The 27,378-nt window shown below is 37.3% G+C and overlaps 1 protein-coding gene across 1 annotated transcript; it reads left to right on the top strand.

Moving 5' to 3' along the window:
* Positions 1-666: 666 nt before the first annotated feature.
* On the top strand, positions 667-23,790 carry LOC140228710 (cyclin-dependent kinase-like 2). Its single transcript, XM_072308989.1, has 10 exons — positions 667-863; positions 9,931-10,125; positions 11,783-11,961; positions 12,901-13,013; positions 14,235-14,374; positions 15,189-15,398; positions 16,270-16,407; positions 16,891-17,132; positions 17,600-17,811; positions 18,844-23,790. The coding sequence occupies exons 1-10, from the start codon at positions 675-677 to the stop codon at positions 18,996-18,998; spliced, it is 1,773 nt and encodes a 590-aa protein (XP_072165090.1). The 5' UTR covers positions 667-674; the 3' UTR covers positions 18,999-23,790.
* The last annotated feature ends 3,588 nt before the right edge of the window (positions 23,791-27,378 follow it).

Genomic DNA, 27,378 nt, shown 5'->3' with positions numbered 1-27,378 from the left:
TTGTAACTAGGAAACAGAGTTTCTTGAATGTAGGATGTAAGAACATTGCTCACAGTACACATGTAGATGGTTGACATTATCAGAATTTAAATAGTTGTATCTATTTACGTAGGTACATTTATCTCATATTTCCAGAGCCTAGAATACTGTGGTATGACTTTATCTTCTTATTTTCATTGTGAGTTTATCCTCTACCCATCAGATTTTGTTATGTTTCTCACTGAATAAAAAAAAGAAAGAAAATGACTTACTAGGCATGATCCTCATGACTTCAGAATGTAAAACCTTGTACAACCAAAGTGTTCCCATGCACTACAGAATGGGTATGATTTTGATGAGCCATGCTACACACTGTCAAGAAGATACATGTACTCTGGGTAAATGCCACACACCCCACCAAATGACCAGTGATTTATTCATTTGTCACAATTTGGTATTGGTATGTGATTTCAGGTATTCTTTTTGTCTAATCCTTGTGAAGATTATGTCAAATTAGTTAGAAAACAAGAAAGGTCATTTAAATGATTTGGCAATATGATAAATCTCAGCTAGTCAAAGTGGAATGGCACTCAATATTTTTCTTTAGGCTTATTACACTATTCCTTATTGTTGGCTCACTTGACTTTTCTCTCACCACGTACAGGTAACTTGCACAGGTCGGCCCATAGCTCCCAATGAAGGGTCCGGCCACGGCAATGGAGAAATATGAAAGCTTTGGCCTGGTCGGAGAGGGGAGCTATGGCCAGGTGCTGAAATGTCGGCACAAGGAGACCAATCAGGTGGTAGCCATCAAGAAGTTTCTGGAAGGAGAAGATGACAAGATGGTGAAAAAGATCGCTATGCGAGAGGTTCGCATGTTAAAGGTATGCGCCGCTCAGTCTCTCACTAAGCTTGTGCATGATGTATTATTGCTCATGTAATATGGGCTGTTAATGTTGTCCTGAATGTATGGTATCATCTTGTGTAGGTTTTTCCCAAGATGTGATTTGTAATAAGTTGGCCTCCTTTAAACTTGCATCATCAGGGAATAATTTTCCTGGTATCGCATCGCAATTTGCTATGCGCTTTTACACCACTGCTACTCAAGCTATCTTTTGTGTAGCAGTTTTCTTCCATAGAAGTATACAGGATACCATGTGAAATATTGTTCATCAGCTGAAATTGGTAATCAAATTTGAGTTGGAAAATTATTCCCTGCATCATATCAGTAATATGGTAAAAATCTAATTTCAGAATTTAAAGACATAAAGACAAATTGTCCCACTAATGTGTTGTTCAAAGGAAGTTTTGACCGCACGTGCAGAGTACATACATTGTATGTACATACACATGGCGATATGGTAGACCACAGATTTCATGTGCAAAAGTGCTCATTCCAATTCATGAGGGAAGTCTTATTTGAAGATGGAGGGGGAGTGGGAAACCTGAACTTCATAAATGTATAACTCAGATTACTCTAATCAAGAAATATTTAGTGATGTGTACATTTACAAATTTGTGGACTAATAACATCACAGTGAATGAATGAGCTGTTGAAAGCTTAGCCACAGATTATAAGATTACAGAGTGGGTTTGGTACTCCACCTTAAAGCCAGCTACATTGTACGCTATCACCTTGAAATCGTGCATCTTAAATTCTTTCTTTCTCTCTTTCTCTACCCAGGCTTAAGCTGTGTACTGTACTCAGGTTTTCAAAATGTACATGTAGATTGCCTGAAATTGTGCATTTTGTATGTGCTTTCCTCACTGTCATCAGTAGGGACATTGCCTTTGCTTAGAAAATTTGATATTCATGGGTGTATTGATCCCATTTCTAACATCAGATGCAATCTGTGGCCAAGTGTAATCCTAATTTGTGACACAGATGATATCTGTTCCACCGTGCATTGTTCATGCATTGCAGTTGTACACGACCACAAAAGAACTATTGATATCCCTTGCATAGTGGCTTCTATCAGTGGCTCATATCGTTTGAAGATCAGCATGTCATTATAGTCAGTTAGATTGAACAATGCCCACGCCCAGTTCTTAGGCAAGTGGCAAGGGGTCATAAAATCTCTCTAACAGATTGAATGGCTTTCATCATCCCAAAGCATCCTAAGCGACCACAAGAATATCACCCACGAAGTACAATTGTAGAACAATCCACTAATATACACATTGTGGTACATGAATAGGTGAATATTCTCCCTCATCTTTTATGGAGACAAAATTATTGTTATGTGCTAAAGTATGCAGTATGCAAAGAAATACATTACTCTAAAAATTCTATTTAATGCATAATTTTTTTTTCACATTGATACTAAGATTTGTGAAGATGTCAGACTTGACAATTTCAGAATATTAGTATAAAGATAAAGAAAAATGACATGAATGTGAAACAAAACTTAAACAGATGTACATATCCTAATATACAGTATGTTGGACAAGAGGTTCAGCTGGTGAGTGTACAGCTACTCGCAGGTGCTTCATAAGATTCTATGTACATGGAAATATTTTACATTACTGAAAACAAAATATATTATTATTATTATTATTATTAGAATGGTCTATTGGATAAAAAACTTGAAAACTCGCAGCCTGAAAGCTAAAATACATTACAATGACATATGTACATTCAGATTAAATAAAACATTTAACTGTCATACATAACATCTGCATCAAAAAATCATAGTCAAATGTAAATATATTGCACAAAATATTACCACATTTTACCAAAAGTATATTACACACCATCCTTCATCATTCTGCTAAATAACAACAACAAAAGAATATTCATATAGATATCTAACATACCAACTTATATTCTAAAGATATACATTGTACCTAGTACAAAACATCAGAGCAAAAGAAAACAATATATTAAAAAAATATTAATGCTGTTTACTGCTCTCTTTTCTGTGCAATTATCATTTCAGACACTTTTTTTTTATTGATATGGAATTACTCCATGGATTAGAATTGGGAACAGGGCATTCAGAAATTTAGTTGCAGTTCTAAGCTTACTGCTTCTGCTTGAAATGCCATTTTTTTGACAATCCTACCGGTAATTTGAACATTATGCAGTGTAGCACTGGACAGTGTGAGTAAGGTATCATTTTATTCTGTGAGAACTGAACAGCAGTATCAGTTCATTTGAAAATGAAAACAAATCCATTTGCCTTCTCAAATAAGTTAATATGCAGTTTACAGATTGCATTGTAAATTTAAACGTTGGAGCACATATTATTATTGAAATGTGTAAACAAGTGTGTACACTGTATATTTTAACTTTTTTTTCCCCAAACATTGTTTTTTTGTGTTAGGCTCTACAATACATGTTATGATTTCATCTTGTCAAAGAGATACAAACATATTCTGAGGATATGTACAGAATACTTTTGGAGAGTGTATGTTATTCAAAACAAGCAAATCATGTGAATGTGATAAGAATTGGCCCGCATGCCCCAGCTGATAACAAGTCAATGGTGTGTTATAACACACAGTATAGGAATAAGTTTACTGGTGTTTTTTTTTTCCCATAACACTGAGATTCATTTGATGTGCAGTTTTCTGTTGCTGAGAGAGTTAGCTATTATTTACAATCTGTTAATTCTGTTTTGAAGAATACAAAGGGTGTGTTTGAGCACTCTTGTATAAAGCAAACTGGACCGTACCGAACCTACGCCAGACATGATAAACTGTCTAAAATGTACCATACTGAACTGAACCAAGTCAAAAGTGGACCACTTCCAGTTTTGCGGCAAAAGTTCGCATGGGATGTGAAGAATGTGCGTAACCTGCGTCAAATGCAAAGAGTTCAGTCTCTTTGTTTGGGGGGTCTGTAAATAGTTTACCTGTTGAGGACGGACTGAGTTTGCTACAACACACATTTCCCAAAGACACTTGCTCGAGTATGCTTGGGACTCGTCCTCAATGGGTTAAGTGCACCAGGTGAATGACCCTCTAATGCTACAAAATGTGTGACCCCTCTAAAGATAACTCATGAGGTTCACTTTCTGAACAGAGCATTCAAACTCTATAAATATAGCATAGCATGGTACAGTTCACTTTGGATCGTTTTTGAGTGCTCGAACGCACCCAGTAAAGACAGTTGTCATGCAATCTTGACCTAGTCCGCAAAACTTACCAATTTGACCCTTTCTGCTAAGAGTTTCAAAACATTAGTTCAAGATGAGGGCAGTGATACACAGGTCTATGATGCCTACCAAAGATGTCCCCATATGCGTCCATACAAATCACACATTGTACGCAGACCCCCAAACTGCCCCTTAAGAACAGAAAAATAGAGACCATTGTGGAAGCAGTCCTGAAATGATAAGCTTCTTTTCCCATGCAGTGAGTTTATTGCTGAGCACTCACTTGTCAACAGGGTGAAGGAAAACCTTTGTTGCATGGTGTGCTTAAAAAAACAATAACAACTAGAGATCCATTTTCTTTGTGCACTTTAGACTTTGCCATAGTTTAGTATATGAATTGTACGTGATATTCCTATCCTTTCCTTTTATTTTATTTCTGCCTCTACCAAGTGTTGCCACAATAGTTGTGGTCTTGATGTAAATGGATTTGTGTTTGACAGACCATTTTTCAAGTGTACATGTGTATATTTATATACAGTGTACATAGCCTATATAGTACATGAGCAAAAAACAAATCAACAAACAAACAAACTTAACAAAACAAAACCACTCAAAATGATGTTCTGTGGATCTTTAACATCCAGGAAAGCTTAGTTCAAGCAATATGTAAACATTGTGAAACTTTAGCTTAGAATTATCCAGTGGATGAGAGCAAAATCTTTATCTTTAGTTCAAGACTGAAGTGTTCCTCTATTTTGCATCATAGGTATGAATATCACGTTCACAAAACCCTATAAGCTATCAATATAAGAACCTCTAATATAAGAACCTCACAATAATAGAGAAAAGTTACAGGATGTCATAATTCATACACCATAGGTTGAAGTTCAAAGCTTAAACTTTTCAATAAACTTACTGCAGAATCATTTCTAGACTGAGTGCAAGAATGTACTTTTATAGACAGGAAGAACAAAAGTTGCGGATATCAAAAAAAAAAAAAAAAAAGAGTGTCATGACATTATGCAATGGCGCTGTGCTAGGCTCTCTGTTTGAAACAAATATTGTGGTCCATGGAAGGCATATCACTGCATATCATGGAATCGCGCGCTTGTGACACCAAGCATACAATGCAAAGTTTGCGAAACCAATTATTTCATTATTCCATGAATTGTGCTAGCAGTCCTTCTTTAAAATGATATTAGGCACTTAATTTGCTCAGTTTTCACGCCTTCACTGTGTAGAGTGTCTGAGGGCAATATGTGTTTGGGTTGTCCATGTATCTGTCTGTTCCACATGTTGTTCAAATTATTTAAGGAAAATGGTTCCATATATATATATATATATATATATATTTTTTTTTTTTTTAACCTGGCCCAGGTACTGTATGCTATTTGATGTTTGCTAAATTTGCCTTACAGATTTATTGAGGGTCATAAGTCAGTTGTAATGTCTTCTAGAAGTGTCAAGTGGTAACATGATTTGGCAGAAAGGGTAAAAATGAAAAGACAGTTGTATGAAATGATAATAGCAAAAGGTCAAGGTCAAAAGTCAAGGTCAAAAGTCACTGTTTTAAAAAAGTTACAACAGCTAGAAAATTTTCACAAGGCATGGGCCCTACAGGCAACAAAGGTGTCCATATCAATGTTGGTAGAGTAGCATTACTTGATATCAAAGAAACAGTCACATTTTATAAACCAAATGGCAGCATAATGAATCAAATGAGTTTATTGGAAAAGAGGGATGGGGATTGTTCTTCACTGGTACCGGTACAGTAGCTGCCATGGTAAGTAGGTAATGTGCATACATTTAATCATAATCATCATGCGCTGATGAATTTAAGCAATAATGTTATAAAATTTGCCAGAATTTATTCCAGGTTCCCATTTTTTAACATCTCCCTGTGAGGAATAGCTAACTTTGCAGGGGAATATTACAACTGTGTCCTCAATTTAAATTGTACGATGGCATAGCACATAATCACAACAGTAGCAAGAATAACCTAGTGATATTTAAATAGCTAGAGAGCCCACCACACTGCCCATCAATCACGTGGCCTGTAATAGAACTCGCCTTGTTTCATTCCAAAGACTCAATATTGCACCAGTTTTTATGATGCGGAGATAATACTGTGAGGAAGTATCATCTGCCTGATGCACCTGGCAGAACTTCCTCATTATTGTCTCCTTAAAAGATCTCAATTCACAGTTGTTTGGGAATTTAGCCGTAGCCATGGCAACATATTACATATGCACTGTGATTGCAGGTCAGTCTATATTTGGCAGTCACATGTCTGCGATGCATAATTTAAGTGCAGAGGGTGTTTAAGTAAAGTTATCAAAAGTAGTTTGAAAGCTTCAGTTGCCTTGAAATATAGTAGTATCTTTTTTTCTATGTCCATCTGTGTGAGGGAACAGACATGATTTTTTTTTTTATATTTCTAGTGTTTTGGTATCTGTAACCATTAACTAGTTGTTTATAACGGTCTGTTATCATAGCACACCCAGTGAGAGGTGCATCAATCTTTTGTCTCCCCTCTCCTCCAATCAATAGCATCACTGTATTGTAAGGGTGACTTCTATTCACGTAACCAAAGCCCCTTCCCGCTCAGCTATTGATTTTCCTTGGGCTGTTTCCAGCAACGGACAACTCTGTTTTCTTGACATGTACCTACACATAGACATGGAATATCAATGGTTTGTCCGCATGCTCCTGTGGCCTTTCGAAAGTGACAGATAAGACATGGCTTTTTGTGGCTGTAGCCTTCACACAAGGGGTTTAGCTTAAAAACCACAATTAAGCCTGTTTGATCATTATTGATTCAGTGGACAATTCAGTACATCATGCAAGCCACATTGATTTGATAGTTAAAATGTATGTCGAAAATGAGGTGAGGTGGTGTTTGTCAATGTCAACAGCAGATTGTAACAGCAAAGTTACTTTGTTAGGCAGTGAAAGCACCTTTGACTTGATGATACATTAGAAGTATGGAACAATAATATGTTCAGGAACATTTAACAGTCGTCACAAGCACAATGGTTATTGTGCAAATTCTGTAGGCCTACAGGTGTATGTGTTACCTTCTAGATATACAATTTGCAGCGTATAGCAGTGTCTTTGTTCCCAAATCTCTCCATGATTTTTTATTAATTAATTAATTTATTTATTTATTTATTTATTTATTTATTTATTTATTTATTTATTTATTTATTTATTTATTTATTTATTCATTTTCATTTAAACTGTGCGACAATTCACACCATTCAGCAAGGTTAAGGTAAAAGGTTTCACACAAATTATTTCTCCATGTATACACATTTGTTTCTAAAGATACAAGATTTTTAACAATTTATGAAATGCATGAAAGATTTAATGTCTTTCCTGTTTCATATTTCAAACAAACCGACTTGATTCAGTTAAGTCCTACAATTTGCAACTTGGGGTTTTCAGCTCAAACTCTGCTGAGAGACCATGCTTTTACCACTCATAAATTTCATGTGATTTCTGAATCTCTGCCAAAGCAAAATGAGTCCCCCTGAATTTAAAAGAAAGCATGCCCAGCCTCCAAATAAAGTGTGTTTTGTAGCTCAGACATTCACCCATGTTTTATAAATGAAGTTCTTATGAGGCTTGTACTGTATAGGCGTTTTCACATCAGCCCGATAAAAATCCAGGCTCGAAATATTTCCGCGATTGCGAATTAGAGCGCTGTTTCATTTCTTATTCACATCAGCCCGAAGAGGGGGTAGCCTGAATAGTTTAAAATTTTAAAATAGCTAATTCGACAGCTGAGTACGTGCAAACAGCATCAGTAATGTGTGTGCCCTCTCAAAAATTCCTCATGATTTGTGTGCAGTGTGTCTCGATCGATCGGGTCACACACGCTAGGCTTGATGGGATTCATCGCGCTAATTTCTCGAGTCGTTTTCACATTATCAAATAGCGCGCTACTATCCCGCTATTTCAGAAATTTCCCAAGTTGGAGTCAAGAAATTTTCTCGATCAGAGCGATACAATTAGTGTGCTAATTTGTGTTCATATAATCAAATAGCGCGCTATTTCGCTATCGGGAAAATTTCCCAAGTCAGAAAATAGCGCGCTATTTCGAAACATCGGGTTGATGTGAAAATGCCTATTGTCTCACTTTTATAAACATTTCCCCATGTTATTTCAGTGAATATTTGGTATGACAAAGGGATAGATCTTGAGCCAGTCCATTTTATTTACTGGTGTGAGACCTTCAAGTGCACCCCCAAGAGTAGAGGGAATATGCACTGCATTAGGAGTATGGCATTGCCTACCACAGACAAATGCGTAATTGTCAATTAAATGCCAATAAGTTTGTCTATAGGTATGCAATGAAGCTTGTGATTATGTTTTCAACTTTTTTCAACATCATGCAAGAGCCATTAGAACTTCTGTATAGCTAACAAATTGCATTTTATTCTCTTTATCATTGCGATTCCACTGGCCAGTGTATACACTGGTACTGACATTGCTTTTTTGCACACAGTTGATTTAAATAGCAAGTCAATGAGATAATCAGTTGTTTTGTGAAAAAAAAAAGAAAAGAAAATGTCTTTCATTCGTGATGAGGACAAAATCATGACAGGTTACATTTATATGCAGCTTTTCTATGAAGCCGTACATTTCAGATGTCTCATAACTGCCAGTAACCAAGTTTAAGTTTTTATCAAATTGTGACATCGTCGTGGGCCCAAAATCTTAAATGTTTTTTTACAAACAAAAAGAGATTGCATATCATTGATACCCTTCAGGTGTGTCAATTTTATCAGAATTCTTTGGTGAGAAGTAGAGGGCTTTCTCTGCAAAGTAAAGTAATGATCATGTCTGTGTCTGATTGGATTTGTGTGCAGTGACTCCCTGGTAACGGAGGCATACACTATGGGGCAGGACAAAGTATGAGTATATCACATGCACAATGCAAACACATGCTGATATGCATTATGCGTTTTCACACATTTGGTGCCAAGACAAATACAGCAGTTGATCTCAGACCTACGTGACTATTCTTATCTTTCAGATAAATTACCAATTAATTATATTATTATTTTGGGGATATCACTTGGAGAATGTCTTGTAAAGATTGATGAAACCAAAAATATGTGGAAGTCCAGCAGGGACACTGGTCAGTCTGAGTCTTGCTAGTGTACTGATTTATGCCTCCACCTGGAAAGGTGCCATACACGTTTATAGCCATTTATGTTTTGGATTATCTGTCTGTCCCTCCGTCCCATATCTCATTCACCCTATTTGACATAGAAACCCCCCCCCCCCCTCCCATTTTTGAAGATGAAATGCAGCTTTTAAGATTGTACAAGACAAATATGGTGCACACATGTATATACATGTATCTAGCTAAATGTACCACATTTTCCCATCATTTGGTGCTGTAAAAGTACAAGTGAATCTGGGACTTAGCTTGTAAAGAGGCTTGAAAAAAGTACATTACCGGTACGGTAATTTGCTATTTCTCATGCCAAAAGAGTACAAATCAAATATAAGCGTGCAAGTCAGTGTCTGCTGTGGTAACTATCCACAGTCATTGTGACTTTCAACAATGGTGAACATCTGTATGAAGCTGATGATGGATCAAAACATAGTAGTGCAATGTACCTGTGCCTGAGGAATGATTGCATAAGATATTTGTTTTCGTGTATATCAAGGCAACTGTTTGCACCGCACAGGTAGATGACAACATTCTTGTGGGCTGTTGAAGACACATGCTTGTTGCAACTTGCAAAATTCAAATGCAAAACCCACAGGATTATAAAATCTTATGCGGTATTACACATATTGAGCAATGTATTTTGTCTTTTTATGCTTTATCTAGCAACTCCGGCATGAAAACTTAGTCAACCTCATAGAAGTTTTCCGACGGAAGAAGCGACTCTACCTTGTCTTCGAGTTTGTTGACCACACGGTGCTGGATGAGTTAGAGAAGTACCCAATGGGCCTCGATGAGGATCTTGTTCGCAAGTACATGTGGCAGGTGCTGAAAGGAATTGAATTCTGCCACCACAACAATGTAAGTGCATCCTTCCTTTAAATGAAAACCAGTCCGTATTGAAAATGGAACTAAAGAAGTTTCATCAAATGTGTGATAAAAAGTGTTTTAAAATGCTTGATTGTACTGTGTTTTCCAGATAAGTAATATCAGTCACGTGTGCAAATAAGATGAGGGTAATGATATCGTGGGCTTACAAGTCTTCCCTGGATTTTTTCTTACTGTGACATGACTGCAATAAGGAAAGCAATCTTCTGCATCTAATTTTCCCAGAGTTCTCATAGCAGTGACTTTGTACAGAAAAAAAAAAAAAAAGAATTTCTGTCAAATTTGATCTCTGATTTATGTCAGATGTACCTTTCATATTCTATGCATCAGACTTCCTTCTTTGCTGTAGAGATTTTATTGCGAATTACAGATACCATTAAACAACACCCATACTCCCAAGAAAGTGATTCTTGCTTGTTGCATGTGAGGATTACACATTGTAAATCTCCCATTTGAGAAATATTGTGTGTTCATGTGATGTGTAGTGAAGGATGTCTACATCCAATTCAGTTACAAATTGAGTTCCAAATTCAATTCATCCATGCAGTTACAATTGTAGGATGTCACTCATTCCCTCCCTACCACATTAGCTTTAATACATGTATGAACTATATGAATGGCAAAGTAGCAGATTGTCCAGAAAAGTTTGCTGCACTGCTTGTGATAGGTGAAAGCATAAAGGAGACCTTCTGCTCTATGTCTTAACGTTTTGGCCACTTCTAGACCAATGTCTAAAAGGCGAGATACAGAGTGCTGTTGAGGACCCTACCATGGTTACAGTAGCATACTATGCTATTGTAAACACACAGAGGTATCCTCACAATTAGGGCACTTTTGTCCTTTCAAGCAAAACAAGTATTTACTCAAGAGATGATCTCACCTAAGTGCAAAAGGTTTGTGAGAGTGGACCAAAGATTGTATGAAAGGTTGGTGAATGGGAGATGCCCGTTCCCAAAGACAGACATCAGTTGTGTTTAAGAATCAAGACAGTTTGAAAGAGGCTGATGGGGCAGTGATGTGATACTGAGAGCAACATACAGTATATGAACAAGAAATTTGATGGTGAATTATGGCATCTTATAATGTACATGTAGGCACTGGAGTTTTAACATAGCCAGATGCTTAAAAGTTGGTGTCGCAGCAGAAGAATTATGAGTAGCTTTCGACCTCTGTTATCTGGCCATGTGGGGGCGCCCTCCCAGATAAGCGATTTGGCCAGATATTGGTGAAACAATGAGTGCAAGTAGGCTGCCTACCCAGTAGTAGCTACGTAGGTAGTGTGTTGCAACAAAATTGTTATTAGCGCTTATCTACTTAAAATCATAGTCATGAAATTGAAACATCTTACTGTAAAATTCATCACATCGCATGTTTCTGTAGGGAATACCATAGGTAAATTGTGTGAGTTTTGTAGAAGTTCTAATTATGTTTTAATCAGTTTCTACTTCCTACATGTATACCTTGATTGCCCTTATTTCTGTTAGTGTGCAGAACTATCTGTGATCTTCCTCATTGTTTCATAATTTTGATATATCAATAAAATAAAGTATGAAATAAAGTATTTTCTACTTCCTTCAATAAATGATATTCTTTTGTGTAATGATAGTATGTTATTCTTGTAATGTTGCAGATTATCCACAGGGATATAAAGCCTGAAAACATCCTGGTGTCCAAGTCCAGGGTGGTGAAGCTATGTGACTTTGGCTTTGCCCGGACGATAGCTGGACCTGGTGAGATCTACACCGACTATGTGGCGACAAGGTGGTACAGAGCACCGGAGCTTCTTGTTGGGGACACCAAGTATGGAAAGTAAGTCTTTGATGTCTTTACTCAAAGACAGGTATAGTATCAAAGTGACCACATGTGGTATTGAGGGAAAGATTACATCAAATTCATTATGAAGTCATTCCCTTCCCAACTATTGTTAATACGGTTTCATTGAAGAGTCTTCCTAGCCAGCTAATTTCCATCTAGTGTATGGACATAAGAGATTAATTTCTTCTTCTTCTTTTTTTTTTTTAATTTGCAGTTGAATAATGAATCATTATGTACAATGACTCAGTGTTGATATGTATTCATAGTTGAAACTATCGGTATCGTTCATGACTTCCAAACCTGGTAAATTATCAAAATTGCAATGGCTATAGTGTATGTATATCAGAACATGATTTATCAGTATATTTGTATTGACAACTGTGAGAGTCAAAGTGCATATCCTTGACCTAGGTTAATTCTCACAACCATTCTGTACCCTCTAACTCTGCTTCAGGTCATATCATGTCAAATGGAATCAACACATTTCAAGGACTTGTACTATAGTCAAGATGAATTCAAGGACTTGTACTATGGTCAAAATGATAAAGCAGTAAATACTTGCCTTTTATTCCATGCAGTTGCTAATATCTAATTTGTTGAAGCATCACAAAGGAAGAAAGACATTGATATGATTATGTATCTTATGAGTAATGATAGGATTGAGTGCGGTCACTCGTAGCCTGCAGGCGTAGGCTCATGCACAAACTAATCATGCATACATAATAAGCCCCCCTTTGCAAACAGATGAGTATAGTTGACATTTGTATATGTAAAATTGACCTCTCTGATGATCGCTTGGCCATTAGAATTCTCTGTAGTCATTACATATTTCCTTGTCTCTGCAACAAATAGTCTTGGGCTATCATACTGAAAATAAGGCATGTAACGACATCCATTAACCTTTGAAATCATATTTGTTCATTTGTGGTGCAGAGCAATAGACTTGTGGGCTGTTGGATGTCTGCAAGCAGAGATGCTGACTGGCGAACCTTTGTTTCCAGGTGATAGTGACATTGATCAGCTGTACCACATCATTCGCTGCTTTGGTAAGTGAAGGGATGCATTGTAAACTGCAAGAGAACATGGGCATGGGACTAAGGGGAGTGGACATACTTTCTTTGGAAGGGCAATTTCCGTGCCTGGCCTAAAGCTTGAAACTTTTATCATAGAACATGTACATGACCTTATCTTTTCTTGTATTTCTTTTAATGCCGCTACACCAAGTTCTCCCAAAATTTGTGTACTTCAGTTGTCTGTTCATCCATCAATCCATTTTTAAACTTTGCACTTAATGTACTTAATTTCAAATTTCTCACTGAAGGTCATCAAGCTAAAAAATGTGGTAAAAATATGTTGAGAAAGGCAAAAGAACTGAGGTTCAGGAACATTGAGTCAATATCAAATTCCTTAATTCTACTCTTTAGCCACTACTCATGCCATCACTTACAACATTACATCTTCTATGAATAAGGAGATACAGAAGAGAAAAATTATTGGATTTTGGGCAAAATATGGTCAATGTGAACATGGCAACACCCAGAAAAATACAAGTTACATGTATGTACAAGACAGGATGCTGATGTCTTCAATTAATGTCATGATATGTGATGTTTGTAGCTTACAAATACATGCCCTAATATTGATGACATTAAATAATACATCAGTAGTAATCTTCTACGTATGCCAGTGGATGATGGCTGACACTTGCATTTCCACTCTTAGCAGGCAAAAGTGAACCTGGAAACATCTAAATCTGTGATTTTTATGGTGTTGAAATTTTCACACATTTTGCAAAACCAGCAGCCAGCGCAAAAATAAAAGCATCTGAATATTTTTGCTTGCTATATTTTCCAGTAGTTCATGTCTTGATCCTGCAAAATCAAAAACATGTGAAACTTATCTTACCTGGCCGAGCGTGAAAAATTACTTGTGCGAAAATATCCACTTTTACAGTGTATGGAATATGTTCTGTTAAAAATACATAGTTGGGCTATTTGCCTCTGATGTAGGCATAGTCAAAGTGAGTAATTTGCAGCATGCACTTCTATAAAAATCAATTTACATTAATTTATAAAACTGTTCTGTGTAGGATGAATGCCATGTACGAATGAACGGCAAACCGGAATGCTGTCTGTATGTCAGATACATATACTGGTAGAATCAAAATTTAGGCAGGATTAAGGTGTCTGACACAATCCAGCCCATCTCCTTGAGTTCACCACAGCATTTTGAAGGTAATGGTATGCCTATGGTTGTTTGATTCTTAGGTACACTAATACAGAGACACAAGGAGATCTTCCTGATGAATCCGTTATTTGTCGGCATGCGTCTTCCAGAGGTGAAGAATGTGGAGCCCCTTGAGAAGAGATTCCCCACACTCTCTGGACTCTCCATCTCAATGATGAAGGTAAGATGAATGCCCAGCCTCAAAACTTTTGGGTGGACTGAACCTCACAGGTGAAATCATTTGTAGCATTGAATTACAGTTGTAATTAGTGGCTATACCTTGTCACCGTGCGGATGAAGAATATACATTAATGGCGGATCCAGGAGGGGGTGCACTGGGCGTGCACCTCCCTTTTTTTTGGTTGAAATATTTAGATAAAAGAAATGTTAAAAAAATGAAAGAGTGCGAGTGCACCGCCCCTCCCCCCTTTATTTGTTTTTTTCGCGCCCCCTCCCCCCCTTTCCAGAATTCCTGGATCCACCCCTGTACATGTATAAAAATGATAACTTGTCGTACATAGCGGTATTCTACAGTTTAGAATTATGGGTGAGGTCAGTGAGATTTTGGGAGTTTTATGTTCATGCACAGATCAGCAGAAATTTAAACAGGGGTGTTTTGAAACAATTTTGCAAAACTCAACACTGACAGCATTGGCAATTTCAATCACGACATTTTCCTTATCTCTGCGCATACATGTATACACATACATGCACCCACACCCACACTTTTAGTGATACTTTGATATGTAGACAGTACCGTACTCGAGCATTTTCAGACTGTTCAATGCATTTGTTATGGCTGATTGTCCTTTTGATATTGGTCATCTCCTGTTACAGCAGGCTTCCCCTTCTCTTTCTTCACATCACAGAATGGATTTTGACTCCCTGAATCTTAGGAAGTCTCTTTGAGTCAGGAAAATTAATGAAAAGATATTAAAGTTACATGTTCTTGATTGGCAGAGGATTTTAACACCCTATGTTTTTCACTTGCACAGAGCTGTTTACACCTGGATCCGGACCACAGACCGACATGCACACAATTCCTGAAGCACGAGTTCTTCAAGAAGGACGGCTTCTGCGACAACTTCCCCAGTGAGCTGAGCTTGAAAGTGCAGAAGGAGTTTGAGAACAACCCACTCCTCAAGTCACTCCTGGGAGATGAGAAGGGGGATGAAGAGAAGAGGGGAAAGCACAGAAGTAAAAAGGTTGGTGATAGCAGGAAGGATGCAGACTTGGTGTGAGGAACAGAAAGAGGAAAAGATTGTTTTGCAGTTTCCAATTTATTCAGGATCCATAGGAGGATCATGGGAGGGTGCTTAATTAGCATTGGCTGTATTCAGTGAGAAAGACTGGTCATTACTTGTACAAGCCATCTGGCCATGTTACATTAGTACTATTTGAAAAAATAAAATCCAGTGATATTACGAAGAAATAAACGACAAAACATTTTCCATTAAAGAGATACTGTGGTACATTCAAATCATTGCAGCCATATTCTTTTAATTACCTTGTATGCTTTTCCCCAATGTAAAAACTGGAATTGCCAGTAATTATGCTCAAAGGATGGTAATTTCATTGCTTATTTTGCCCCCCAAAAAAACAAAAACAAAAGCAAAAATTAAAAAAAAAAAAAAAAACATGCAGCAGTACACAGTAAAGTAGATTTTTACCTCACTTATGATGGCACTCATATATTGTTAATGTAATAGACTTGTCCTTTGAAACAATCATGTGCAGACAGGTCTGATGTTTTTTTTTTTTTTTTTTTTTATGTCATGAGACCTTCATTTGAGTGGCTGTTTTCACTCATGTCTACATTTTTAGGAACTGGAGCTTGTGTGTATTCATTTATAAACCAGCTTTTGTAATAATGCATCAGCTGCCTGCCATGCTTATCAAATAATTCATATTTTTCTCCTGAGAGCATGATCCTCATGTGAAGAAAATTAGCTCTAGATTTGATTTGCTGTAATTGTATTTTAATTCCAATTTTTATGGTAGCGTCAATTTTCTTTTTAAAGGGGTAAATGGGAGAATGAATTATGTTTTAATGTAAAGTTTTTCTTAACTTGACAGCAATCAAGTCACGAGAAGATTGACAGAGAGAGGGAAAAGGAGAAGTCAAGAAAGCGACACTCTGAATCAGAGAAGGTCAAGAAGACGTCGTCCCCCAAAGATGCCCAGCAAGAAAGCAGTTCACAAGATGTCAAAAAGGTGAGCTCACTAGGGTGAATTTTAAAGATACAGTAAACCATCTTTATTCTTGTGATAATAACTAGCTAAGAAAGGCACTCCGTATTGACAGTTGGTGAATGTCATGCATTTCCTGCATTGAGTGTAAGAGCTACAAATGAATATATAATAAACTCATCGTAAAGCTAGAAAAAGTACTGTCTACTCTCTTTCAAGAAAGCGATAAGAAAGTGCTGATGCCATAATCCTATGAAGTTCATGCAATATGGTACACGATGGTAGAGTTTTCTAGTTTCTTAGTGATGATGCATTCTGTCAGTAATTTTGTAATGTTGAGTATAAAGAACGTAATGGTATCCTTTGTGTGTGGCTATAATGGAGATCCTTGCAGTCATTTGTGAGAAGTAGTGAATTAGTATGCACCTATCAGTTTGTTTTGGCCGATATTTCCCAGTATCTCCACTTAGAATGTGACCTTTATTTTCGCTGACATTTTCCCCTCAGATTAACACCCCCTTGACATCTGAGAAGAAATCTACTCCAAACACCTCAGCTGCCGAGCCCATCCTACCGATTTGCTCCACCAACAAGCTTCCCTCGCACATAGGGGGTCACAATGGCCCCACCAACCACGCCTCACAAGGTGCCAGCCCCACCCAAACCACCATTAACCTCACCATGGGCAACATCACCTCCAACAAGTCCAATTTCTCCTCCAGCAACATGGCTGGTCCTCCACCTCTAAGGTAAGTGATATATGATGCATGACTTGTTTGTTTCAGTCACTTACTGCAAGACACTCCTTTGCTTGCAGTATTTGCTGGTGTCTTAACTGTCTGTGCTACTTGTGAAAGACTGCAGAAGAGAAATAGGGCTGGTGACACCAAAAAAAAAGAAATAATAATAATAATTAATAAACAGAAAAAAAGACAAAAATAGACAAAAAGAACACAAATTTTCATACAGAAAAACAGCATATGCCTACAGGAGGTCATTGATGCTTCATTATACAACCAACAAAATCATTTTGGAATAGAGAATGCTGACATGTTTGTTTCATGCATATATTGTGTTAAAATGAAATTGTAATCACTCGCATGCATGTTTTGTAGCTTCTTAAATCAATGATCGCAGATCTTTCAAAGAGGAAAGCAGGCAGCATGGAAAAGAGCGGATAATCAATCATTTTTTTCCCAAAAAAATTCTGCCACAGACCCAATGAGAAGATGACGAAGAAGTCCAACAACTCTTACTACAAGAAGGTTGGCAACTCTGGCAGTGACAAGACCATGATCCATGAGAAGACGCTGCAGTTTGATGTCATGATGTCCAGTCAGCGCAAGTCGAAAAAGGATGCGGCCAATACTTCTCCTCGGGAGGGCGAACGAGAGGTCACTCACTTGCCAAACCTAGCAGGACGAGACGGTAAGTGACGTTTGTTTGTTTGTTTGTTTGTTTGTTTCTTTGTTTGTTGGTTGGTTGGTTTTTGGTTGTGCACACCAACATCAGGGACCATTGTATTGTAGACAACTGTCAGAAAAATGAGACAATTATGTTTGTCAGTTTTGGGTCCCTTGCCAAAAAGATTGATTCCTCTTCTTCACACAATACATGCACTTGGCATAGCCTCTTGACCTCAGTCAAGGGCGCACGCGTACAGGTGCCTCATACAATCCAAGGAGCTTGTGCAACACAAATTGTAATCATTTTATGACAGCAACCAATACTGACTTTATTTTGCAGAGGTTTCTAGCTTGTCGAATGCATCCATGCTGAAGCATCTTTTAGTGAAAGACATTGTCGAAATAGGCTTGCAAAGCACAATCAAAATCAGTGATGTGAAAATTAGTCTAAAAGCTTGTGTAAGATACAGTGGCAAATGTGTATTTTCAAAATATGGAGATTTACTGATTGATTGATCACACAGTGAGCAGAAATCCAAATATTTCATATTGGATGGATCACCATCAAATAAAGAAATGAAACTGAATGCTGAATGCCTGTGAAAAATACTCTTGTAACAGGTTAATAAAAATGTTGTCACAGGTGTGCAATTAGTCACATGGGATTATATCTTTAGATACTTTATGTGAATGATAGCATTGCTATGTTTGGGTGTTGTATAGGTTGTCACATATTTTTCCCCTTAGTAGATACGCTTTGCTGTGTGTGAGGCTTGACTCAAATTATCTTCCTGCTCAAAATGAATCATAGATATGGAGAGTATTTTTGTCTCTCTTGTAATGTTATGTAAACTTATACAGAATATATGCAACAGATCCTGTAGAATGTTGGTGGCCATTGAATGCCCATTCTTGCTTTTATGTTGGAGTGACACGTTATGCATATTTGGAAGCCTTTGTCAATGAAGTTTATCTTACATGTATTGTAAAGTAGAATTTTGGATTTGATACCATCGAGTGATGTGATAACATTGTCCATTTATTTTCTCTGCAGCCAAGTCAACAGAGCGGCAGGATAAGAAGCTAAAGACCAAGAAGAGTCATCACACCACAATGCCTCAAATTGCCAATCACTCCGAGCCTGCAGGTCATGGGTTCAACGCCAACGCCTCTTTCTCCTCCACGGACCACAATCTTCCGGCTGTTTAGGACCGTCCACTTCTGTAGTCCTGGATCCCCGGACCAGATGTGTGAATTGAGAACGTACTTTTGAGCCAACAAATGGAAAAATTGCAATCGACGCGACACGAAGGCTGTGCGAACAATTTTTTTTTTGCAGGCCAGAAAGACCACATGAGAAGTGATGATGAATGTGCAAGAGGATAATGATTGGAGCTTCCGAGCCTTACAGCATTGTTGTTTATTTTTGTTTTTTAAAGGTTGTCACATACAGCCTTGTTGTGCGTCACATGGATGAATTGATGAACCCTTTGATATATCCCACCTGAACAATGTTTGTCACTGGGATGAAGAGACTTGCAACTTCCATGTGATGCAGCACGTTGAGATCTGTACCCACTCTGGGGGCAATGTCGCTTAACTTCCACGCGTGGTGCAGTTACGAAGTCAGCGTTTTGGTCTGATTGCAGCTCAATTCTTTTTTTTTTAAAACAAATTACAACAGGATGGCCTCGCCATGAGAATCAGCTACCATGGAAGGGTTAAAGTCTACCTACGTTTCAAAGAAAGAACGAAGGAACGAGGGTCTTTACCAGTTTCAGGAAGATCTTGCAGAGTGAGAACGAGAGAGAAGTGAGGTTTCCTATTGGCTGACAAGCCAACGGTTGCCATCATGAAGAGTTGAATGCCCCCACCCCCTACCAAAGTGCTCGCATATTTGTTTTGCGAGAAAAAGTCCTGGCTGTGAGAGATTTGACCATTTGATGAATGAGTCATCAAGCAACACCTAACCAGCATTTTATATAATGTTCATATAATTCTTGTTGCCATATATTCACAGGCTGCTGAATGGTTTGTTACTACCTGAAATTGTCACTTGCCTATATATGTACATACATACATGTATCTTATTCTTGGCAGTTCTGCAACGTGACTCTCACTTCGTGAAAAGACATTCATATTTTTTTTTTTTTAATACTGGACTCTATTCTGAATAATGACTAATGAAGTACACATTATCAGTCAAGTATAATTTTGACACATGAAGCATTTTTAATGGTTAATTAGTGCTGCTATGACTTGTGATTCAGCTGGAGAAAACAAGAAAATTTCTCGTTAATCATTTTCATCCAGAATATGGCGTAAAATCACATAGAACGCAAATAGCACCAGGATGATTCAACACACAGTGTAAATAGAGGGAGGTGTATTCTTTGAAAAGTTAGATGGTTGTATATAGTTGTATGCATCATATTTTTACATGTTATTTCAGAGTAAAACTTTGCTGAAATTTCTATCTATCTACGTAACAAACACCTCACTATGTTTGTCATGATGTGTGCAGTCTCAAATGATATTACATGCATATGCAGTTGAATGAAATTCCTACGCTTTGTTGATATTTAGTTACTCTGTTCCTATGAGCACTCTCTTGGTGAAGGGTTATCTACGTGTAATTAATCTTGCTTTCAAGAAGATGTATGTGCTATTTCAGAATTGAGCTTTATTTGTGGACCTTCATATTAGCTAAATTTGGTATTCAATCAAGGAATGCCATGACAGTTTGCACGAAAAAGAGCAATCTACTCAGGAAAGGCATTTTGTGTCAGAGTGGGCTTTTCTTTCAGGTTGTTAGTTAACAGCATGCATAATCGTTATGAACTAGTCACCCCTTTCATTGCACTCTTTCACTTGACGAAAGCACTGAAATGTATTACTGGTAATCTTTGCCATGAATGCTTTCACCTTGTGGTCTTATGCTTCATTCACTGAGGGAAAACAGCAAAATTCCATCAGTACGTATTGCTTAACTTGGGGTTAGTCAATATGGAAACTGACTTAGCATGTGATATTTATAGTTGATAGTCCTGATTAGAGGCTGAATTTTTTTTTTATTTAAAGACAATTATCATTTCACTTTATATGGCAATAATTTACAAGCCCACTGGTATAAGACTAGTGGCACTGTGCAAGAATTGCTAGACAAATGAATATTCTGGTAAGGCTACTTACATTCATATACCATTTTGTCTACATAGACACCACTGAGAATATCATTTTAATCTTTTACCCTTACAATATCCACACCAAATTTCATGTGGTCACACATGATATGTATAAGAATGCAAGAAAGTACATTTTCATAATTTCTTTGCCTGCACGTTCTACGTCAACTGTGGCATCTCTGACGTCATATACTCTACTGCAATATTTGTGTCCACTTTCTGGCGTGATATTTTAATGCACTGCTTCATTAAGGACAATGAGTTGTCATTTTTTTTTTCTTTGTTTTCCTCTGTTATTTTAGTTTTTTCCTTTAGAATCTTTATAGACTAATGCAATTTGAATGAAGAGTTGTAGCTTCCAGAGTATATTTTATGCAAAACTTGATTTGCAACATGTTTCTAGACTACTTGTGGGGATACTTGGATGTGTCATGGGACTCATTTATACATAGATGGATAAACTTTTCTGCATAGTTGTCCTTTTGATTCTTCTTTTTTTATTTTCAGTTTGAATAGGGAGAGAAGATATATCTATTCATGTAATTTGACAGAGCAGTGCATCCACTGCGCCAAGTACATGTGAGATGTGTAGAGACATGATGGTAACACTGTCTCACCGAAAACTTCTCTGGTGTGCTATATCAACAAACTGAAATCTTCCTAGTGCTGGTGTCAGACAATGTTTGCAAATATGTGAAGTTGGCTAGCTATGCCGATTGTAATTTGAATTTAAAGATCAGCCAGTTGCAGCCCAACAGCTATGCAGTATATCAATTGCAGTCATTCAGTGATGTTTTCCTTTTGTTTTGTTTTTCACCAGAGAAGAAAATGTTCATCTAAAACATTCACTCCAAACGTAATATCCTGCTGATGTATCTTGCTGGACTGTATGAACACCAGCTTTGTTTTTAGTATAGGCTTTGAAATTGTCCTCCAGTCTGCAAACGAGATCCCGAGACAGACAAAGCTTGCAATTCCCTCTCTTCTGGTTGTTGCAAACATCCATGGCCAGAGTCGTCAAAACTATTGGAGCCACAGAGTCCCAGTCAGTCCCAGTCTTGTTGATTCAGCTGGTAAATAATTCTCCTTTACATGCTCTCCCAATATCTGCTCATCAGTGGCGGATATTGGGGGGAAAATATTACGCCCATTTGAAGATAACACTGCCTATAGAGTTTTCTGTCGAGACATGCTTGTTGATATCTTACCACATGAGTTAGACCATTCTTGTTTGGTTTTGATGTTAATGCCAGGGTACGCTGCATAAAGTCCTTTCAGTCTTGAAAGAGACTGTATCCATAAAGGAGACATGGAATGCCTTGCAGATGTCATCCACAACCCTTTTGACTGTCCTGACATGGAAAAAATGATAGTTTAACTTTTTTGTGCTGCCCTTAAGTAGCATTTTCATATGGTTATTACATTAGAAGGTACAACCACTTGTCATATCTCTCATTAATAATAATAATAATAATAATAATTGCATTTATATGGCGCTTCATACTGACGTTTCTAAGCGCATTAATATCATTAATATCAAATGTATAGGCAACCCGAGGTTTGTTTGTATTTTGTTGAATTTAAAAAACAGAGGGTGTATTTCATTGTACGTTTACCTGCAGGACCAGGAGTTAGCAGTAATGAGTGAAATTTTGGCATCTGAAGAAAAGGTCAATGCATATTTTTGCTTTTCTTCTTTTTTTCATGGACACTATGAACACTGTCTCTCAAGGGTTTGTTTTCTACGGGGGCATATAAAGGTAAATCTAGGGATCTGTCAAAGCGGGGGTCATAGAGTCTATGAGGCACAATGGTGCTTCCAGTAGCCCATGCTCCCCCCCCCCCCTTTTCATTTATATCAATGTGACATCAGGTAGAACGTGGTGTATGTCCGTCCTTTTGGATTTTTGGCTATTGGTTATGGTTATGCTGTCTCAATCATTTTGACTTATCCTTGTTATTATTTATATCGTATAAATAGATATGAAAAGTCTGTATTTACTGAGGATAATGTGTACATGCGTTGAGGTTGTTCAGAGAGTTCAAGTGTTATGACTGCTATGTGCAGGAGAGCAGGTAAATATTGTCGGTTGAAATCATCACACATTCATGGATATCCAGGTACAGTTCAGAAGCTCTGTGAAGTTGTGAGTTGGCCATACATCTAGCTCTGATTCTTATCATAAATCATGACTTTACATGAGAGTCATTTGAGATAGAAGGGGAGAATTATACTATTCTAAAAGAATTCCAAGATAATATCAGACATGCTTGCAATTATTGTTGTTAAGAAACACCTTGTTTCACAGGATGTGACAGAACAAGTTGGTGTCCTGTCTTAAAGATCTACAATCTCACTGTATTTTACCGTGGAGAGCCGACTCATCTGAACCACAAAGGGAGCATTTCTAATCTATTCAACGAAATTTGCTTCCATGTTTATTGCTACTTATGCTAATCCAGGACTTTGACAATAATCACTAGGACTTTATTTTGTTTAAGTGAGAATAATCCTTAGTATCAGGACTAGAGGTGCATACAAATCTTAACTATTGACACGTACCATTTAACAGTATTAACGGTTAGATCCATAAAAGACCAGTACATACATAGTCTTCAGCATGTTAGCTTGCAAGCTCCTGGCTCACTTTACATGCATTTGAGAGGTATTTTGTACTAACCAAGCTGGTATTAACTGCAACTACTGCAAAGTGATGATACATGTTGTATGTATTCAGAATTGTTTTGCTTTTATTGCTTTTGTGAAATCCAAATAAAGGCAAGATCACCAGTGTGGAGGTGTTCGGAACTTAAAATATTTGTCATGCGCATGAAATAGATATTAGAGGAATGTTTTGTTGGTATTCATGGGTGTGAATGTAAAGTTTGTGGGGCCCATGTATTTATGTAGGTGGAGCATTCTAGCTTGTGTCACTGTGTGGGGAATACACTCAATAATCTCAAAAATTCGCTATGGGTGGAGAAGTGTAGAGACTCAATTTATACTGTAAAGGTGGAAATTTTCACACATGTCACGCAACATGAAACAAGTGTGAAAATAAACCACGCAAATATTGTTGCTCCTCATATGTCACAATATGTTGATTATCTGATTCCACTGAATTCAAAACATGCAATTTATTTTACCCGACTGAGTGCAAAAAAAAAAAGAAAAAAAAATTACCCACACCAAAATGTCCACTTTGACAGTACTTGGCGTTATCAGTACTTGGGACATCAGCCTCATTCTCATCACACACTTTGCTTTCTGTGTTATATACCACACATCATGCACACTTATTTGTAACAAAGAACACATTTAATGTGTGTATTTGTAATGATAGAATATATCAAAATGTACATAAGATACATAGACATACACTGTACTTATGTAACAAACTGACATCTATCTTACAATGAAGAAAGAAATTTGGGTCAAATGTGCAGAATACAAGGCACTGTAACTATTACAAGCTTTTCCATAACTTTTTATATACTAACAAAGGGTTATACCACCATCTTTGTATAGTGTGCAGCATAATAATAATAATAACAATGATAATAATAATAATGTAATCCTACATGAACCATGGAGAAAAAAAAATCTGCCAATCATGAGTATGAGGTGGGCGTCATAGCATTAATCGCTGAGCACATACATGTATATACACATCTGCATTTAAAAAAAAGCTGCATCTTTAATGAGTAATTATAATTCACTTTTGATCTTTCACATTCATTTAAAAAACACTTTGAACTATGAAAGGATGTCACATATTTCAAAAATATATATATCATAGTGGCCTAACACGGACAGAAAATACATATCCAAGGCACTATAAACTGGAATGCTAATTACACAAGTACCATGTTAATCTTGAAGCTGGTGTGCTATTTTGGAGGCAGAGACAATTGGCCACTACCTTTAACAAATCACCTTGAAAACAGAGAAAGGCAAAGAAAGAGGTGACTCACAATACATAGAGTACATCATTTGGCATTGTTTGTCGGGTTGCCATGACACTATTCGCATAAAGAGAAGTAAATGTGCAGAATATCTCTATCGCCACCAGTGTTATCATCTTACGCAAACTGCCCCCCCCCCAAAAAAAAAAAAAATAATAATAACAAATATATATACAGCTGTATATATATTTTATATATGACCATAGAAGAACCAAGCAAGAAATTTCCATAATGAATCGCGAATGTGACTTCTAGAGATATGATATCCACATGCAGTGCAGTGATTGTACACTTTCTTCTTTTTAAGCAACATCCAAGAGTTAGACTGGAAGTGAATTTGGCTTTTTAGAGATATTACAAACAAACCAACTCTTATGGAATTGTATTGAATACACCAGTTGTCATGGTATTTGTTCATTATCACAGAACAGAAAACTACACTTAGTACTGCTGGTTTTCAGGTATCATTTCCCTTGGGCCGAATTCACAAAGGTGGTACAATTGAAACCACGGTTTAAAACCCTATTCTAACTGGGGGGGGGGGGGTCAAATTGACCCCCCCCTCGACGTTTCGCGCCACGATTCCGCAACGCGCAAAGATTTTGCCACGTCGTTTCATGAATTTTTTCATTGAAGTCTTCCGCATATTTTGAGACCAAATTTGCGACGTCCGGGTACACCGTTCTGAAGTTATGCAATGTTTTGCATATGCATGTCAACCCGAAAACCGCTCGAATTCATGATTTCGTGTGCAAATCCAATGCAAACTGTGTTTTTTTGCTTAATTGATATAAATTAGATTATTTCAACTTTTAACCATTGAAATAAATCAATTCTAATGTAGATAAGCTTGAAAAAGTGCCTCCAACAAATTTTGGCAAAAAAACAATAGAAAACAAAAGATCGAAAAAACAATAAAATACATAAGAAATTAACAAAACAATAAAAAACAAAAGAAAATGATTTTGATTGCGCTATTTTTTTACAAGAAAATTGTTTGATGTGTCTTGAGGAACTCTGACATAAAAATTTAATAATCCTTCAGTCTTTTTGATGGAGTTATAGGTGAATATATGATTTCATGCGTTAATTTGCATAATTAATTTATCAAAAAATATGAAATCAACATTTTTCTATTGTATGACCATGTAATCTTGTAGTTGACATCCGGCTCTATCTTCAGGCAAAATTTTGCGGCGATCGCGCGATCGGCGGCCGAGATCTGAAGGGGGGGTCAAATTGACCCCCCCCCCAGTAAAAACTTGGTCTCAAATAGCCCAGTTAGAATAGGGTAAACCATGGACAATTTGTATGGAGCCCCAAGTGTCGCATGGCCTAATTCATTACATCGACGAAATGATCATTTTGTTACGAAACGAACATGACTGATTTCATAACGAAATAGGCCATGCGACACTTGGCGCTCCATACAAATTGTCCATGGTTTAAACAATGGTTTCAATTGTACCACCTTCATGAATTCGGGCCCTTGTGTAGAAGATATTAAAACAGACAGAAAGAAGAGAGAGAGAGAGAGACAGAGTGTGAGAAAAAGAGAGAGAAAGAATGAAAGATTGACAGCAGGAAGAGTAAAAGAACTTAGACAAAGCAAATAGTATAAGATAATATATTAGATCAGGAGCAAGGCTGCATGTTCTATTCTCTCGAAAGGTGCCGCTACATCAATGTAACAAAATACCTAGATGATAGATAGATGAATAGATACCTACAACAAGCATGATATAGTCCTAGCAAACCAACCATGAATATCAATATATGCCCCACATTTAGTAAATTGATATCAATGTAAATATCACACAAAGTTGTCGTGTACAAATGCTGCATGAGAACACTACTTGGGCGCTGTGACTGATTTCAGTTGTACAGCCAATATTAAATCAACTCGCATGCATTCACATTCATTCTAAGAAAGGCTTCTCCACAACTGCTTAAACCCTTATGCATGTCCATTAGGAGACACTGGTCAATCTACACCACTTTTAGTATACCGATCCTTGCTGTGCATATCATGGGCTATTAACTCCTAAAGTTGAATTCAGAGAAAACTAAGAGAAATCTCACTCTTCCTTTCCTTTATCTGCAAAGATTGGGAGAATGTATTACAAAATACAACATCCAAAACATTTTCAGAAGGTCATCACTCTCTCTCCTCAAATTTGATCCGTCAATTACTTCAGTAATTGTCACCCAAAGTTGGTAGAGTGCTGATGTAATAGTTTAACTTTTTTGTGATCTTCCCTTCAACCCCTGGGGGTGCAAACTTTGCCCTTTGGTAGACTAGCCTGCTGCTCTTGTGGTAATAGTGTGCCTGTATCTGAGAGGGGCACCATGGAATGATGGTCTTAACTGATTAGTCTAGCTTCAACACTTCAATATAATACAAGTGGAATGTACTACCAACGTGACCCTGGCAACAT

Source organism: Diadema setosum, chromosome 5 (genome assembly GCF_964275005.1).
Source record: "Diadema setosum chromosome 5, eeDiaSeto1, whole genome shotgun sequence".
Lineage (NCBI taxonomy): Eukaryota > Metazoa > Echinodermata > Echinoidea > Diadematoida > Diadematidae > Diadema > Diadema setosum.
The sequence above is the reverse complement of the archived record's forward strand: the minus strand, read 5'-3'. Positions and strand labels throughout refer to the sequence as shown.

Coding starts and splice junctions, on each gene's coding strand:
- LOC140228710 (XM_072308989.1), top strand. CDS start 675: ATGAAGGGTCCGGCCACGGCAATGGAGAAATATGAAAGCTTTGGCCTG. Junction 17,133..17,599: donor GCTGGTCCTCCACCTCTAAG/GTAAGTGATATA, acceptor ATTCTGCCACAG/ACCCAATGAGAAGATGACGA. Junction 17,812..18,843: donor AAACCTAGCAGGACGAGACG/GTAAGTGACGTT, acceptor TTTTCTCTGCAG/CCAAGTCAACAGAGCGGCAG.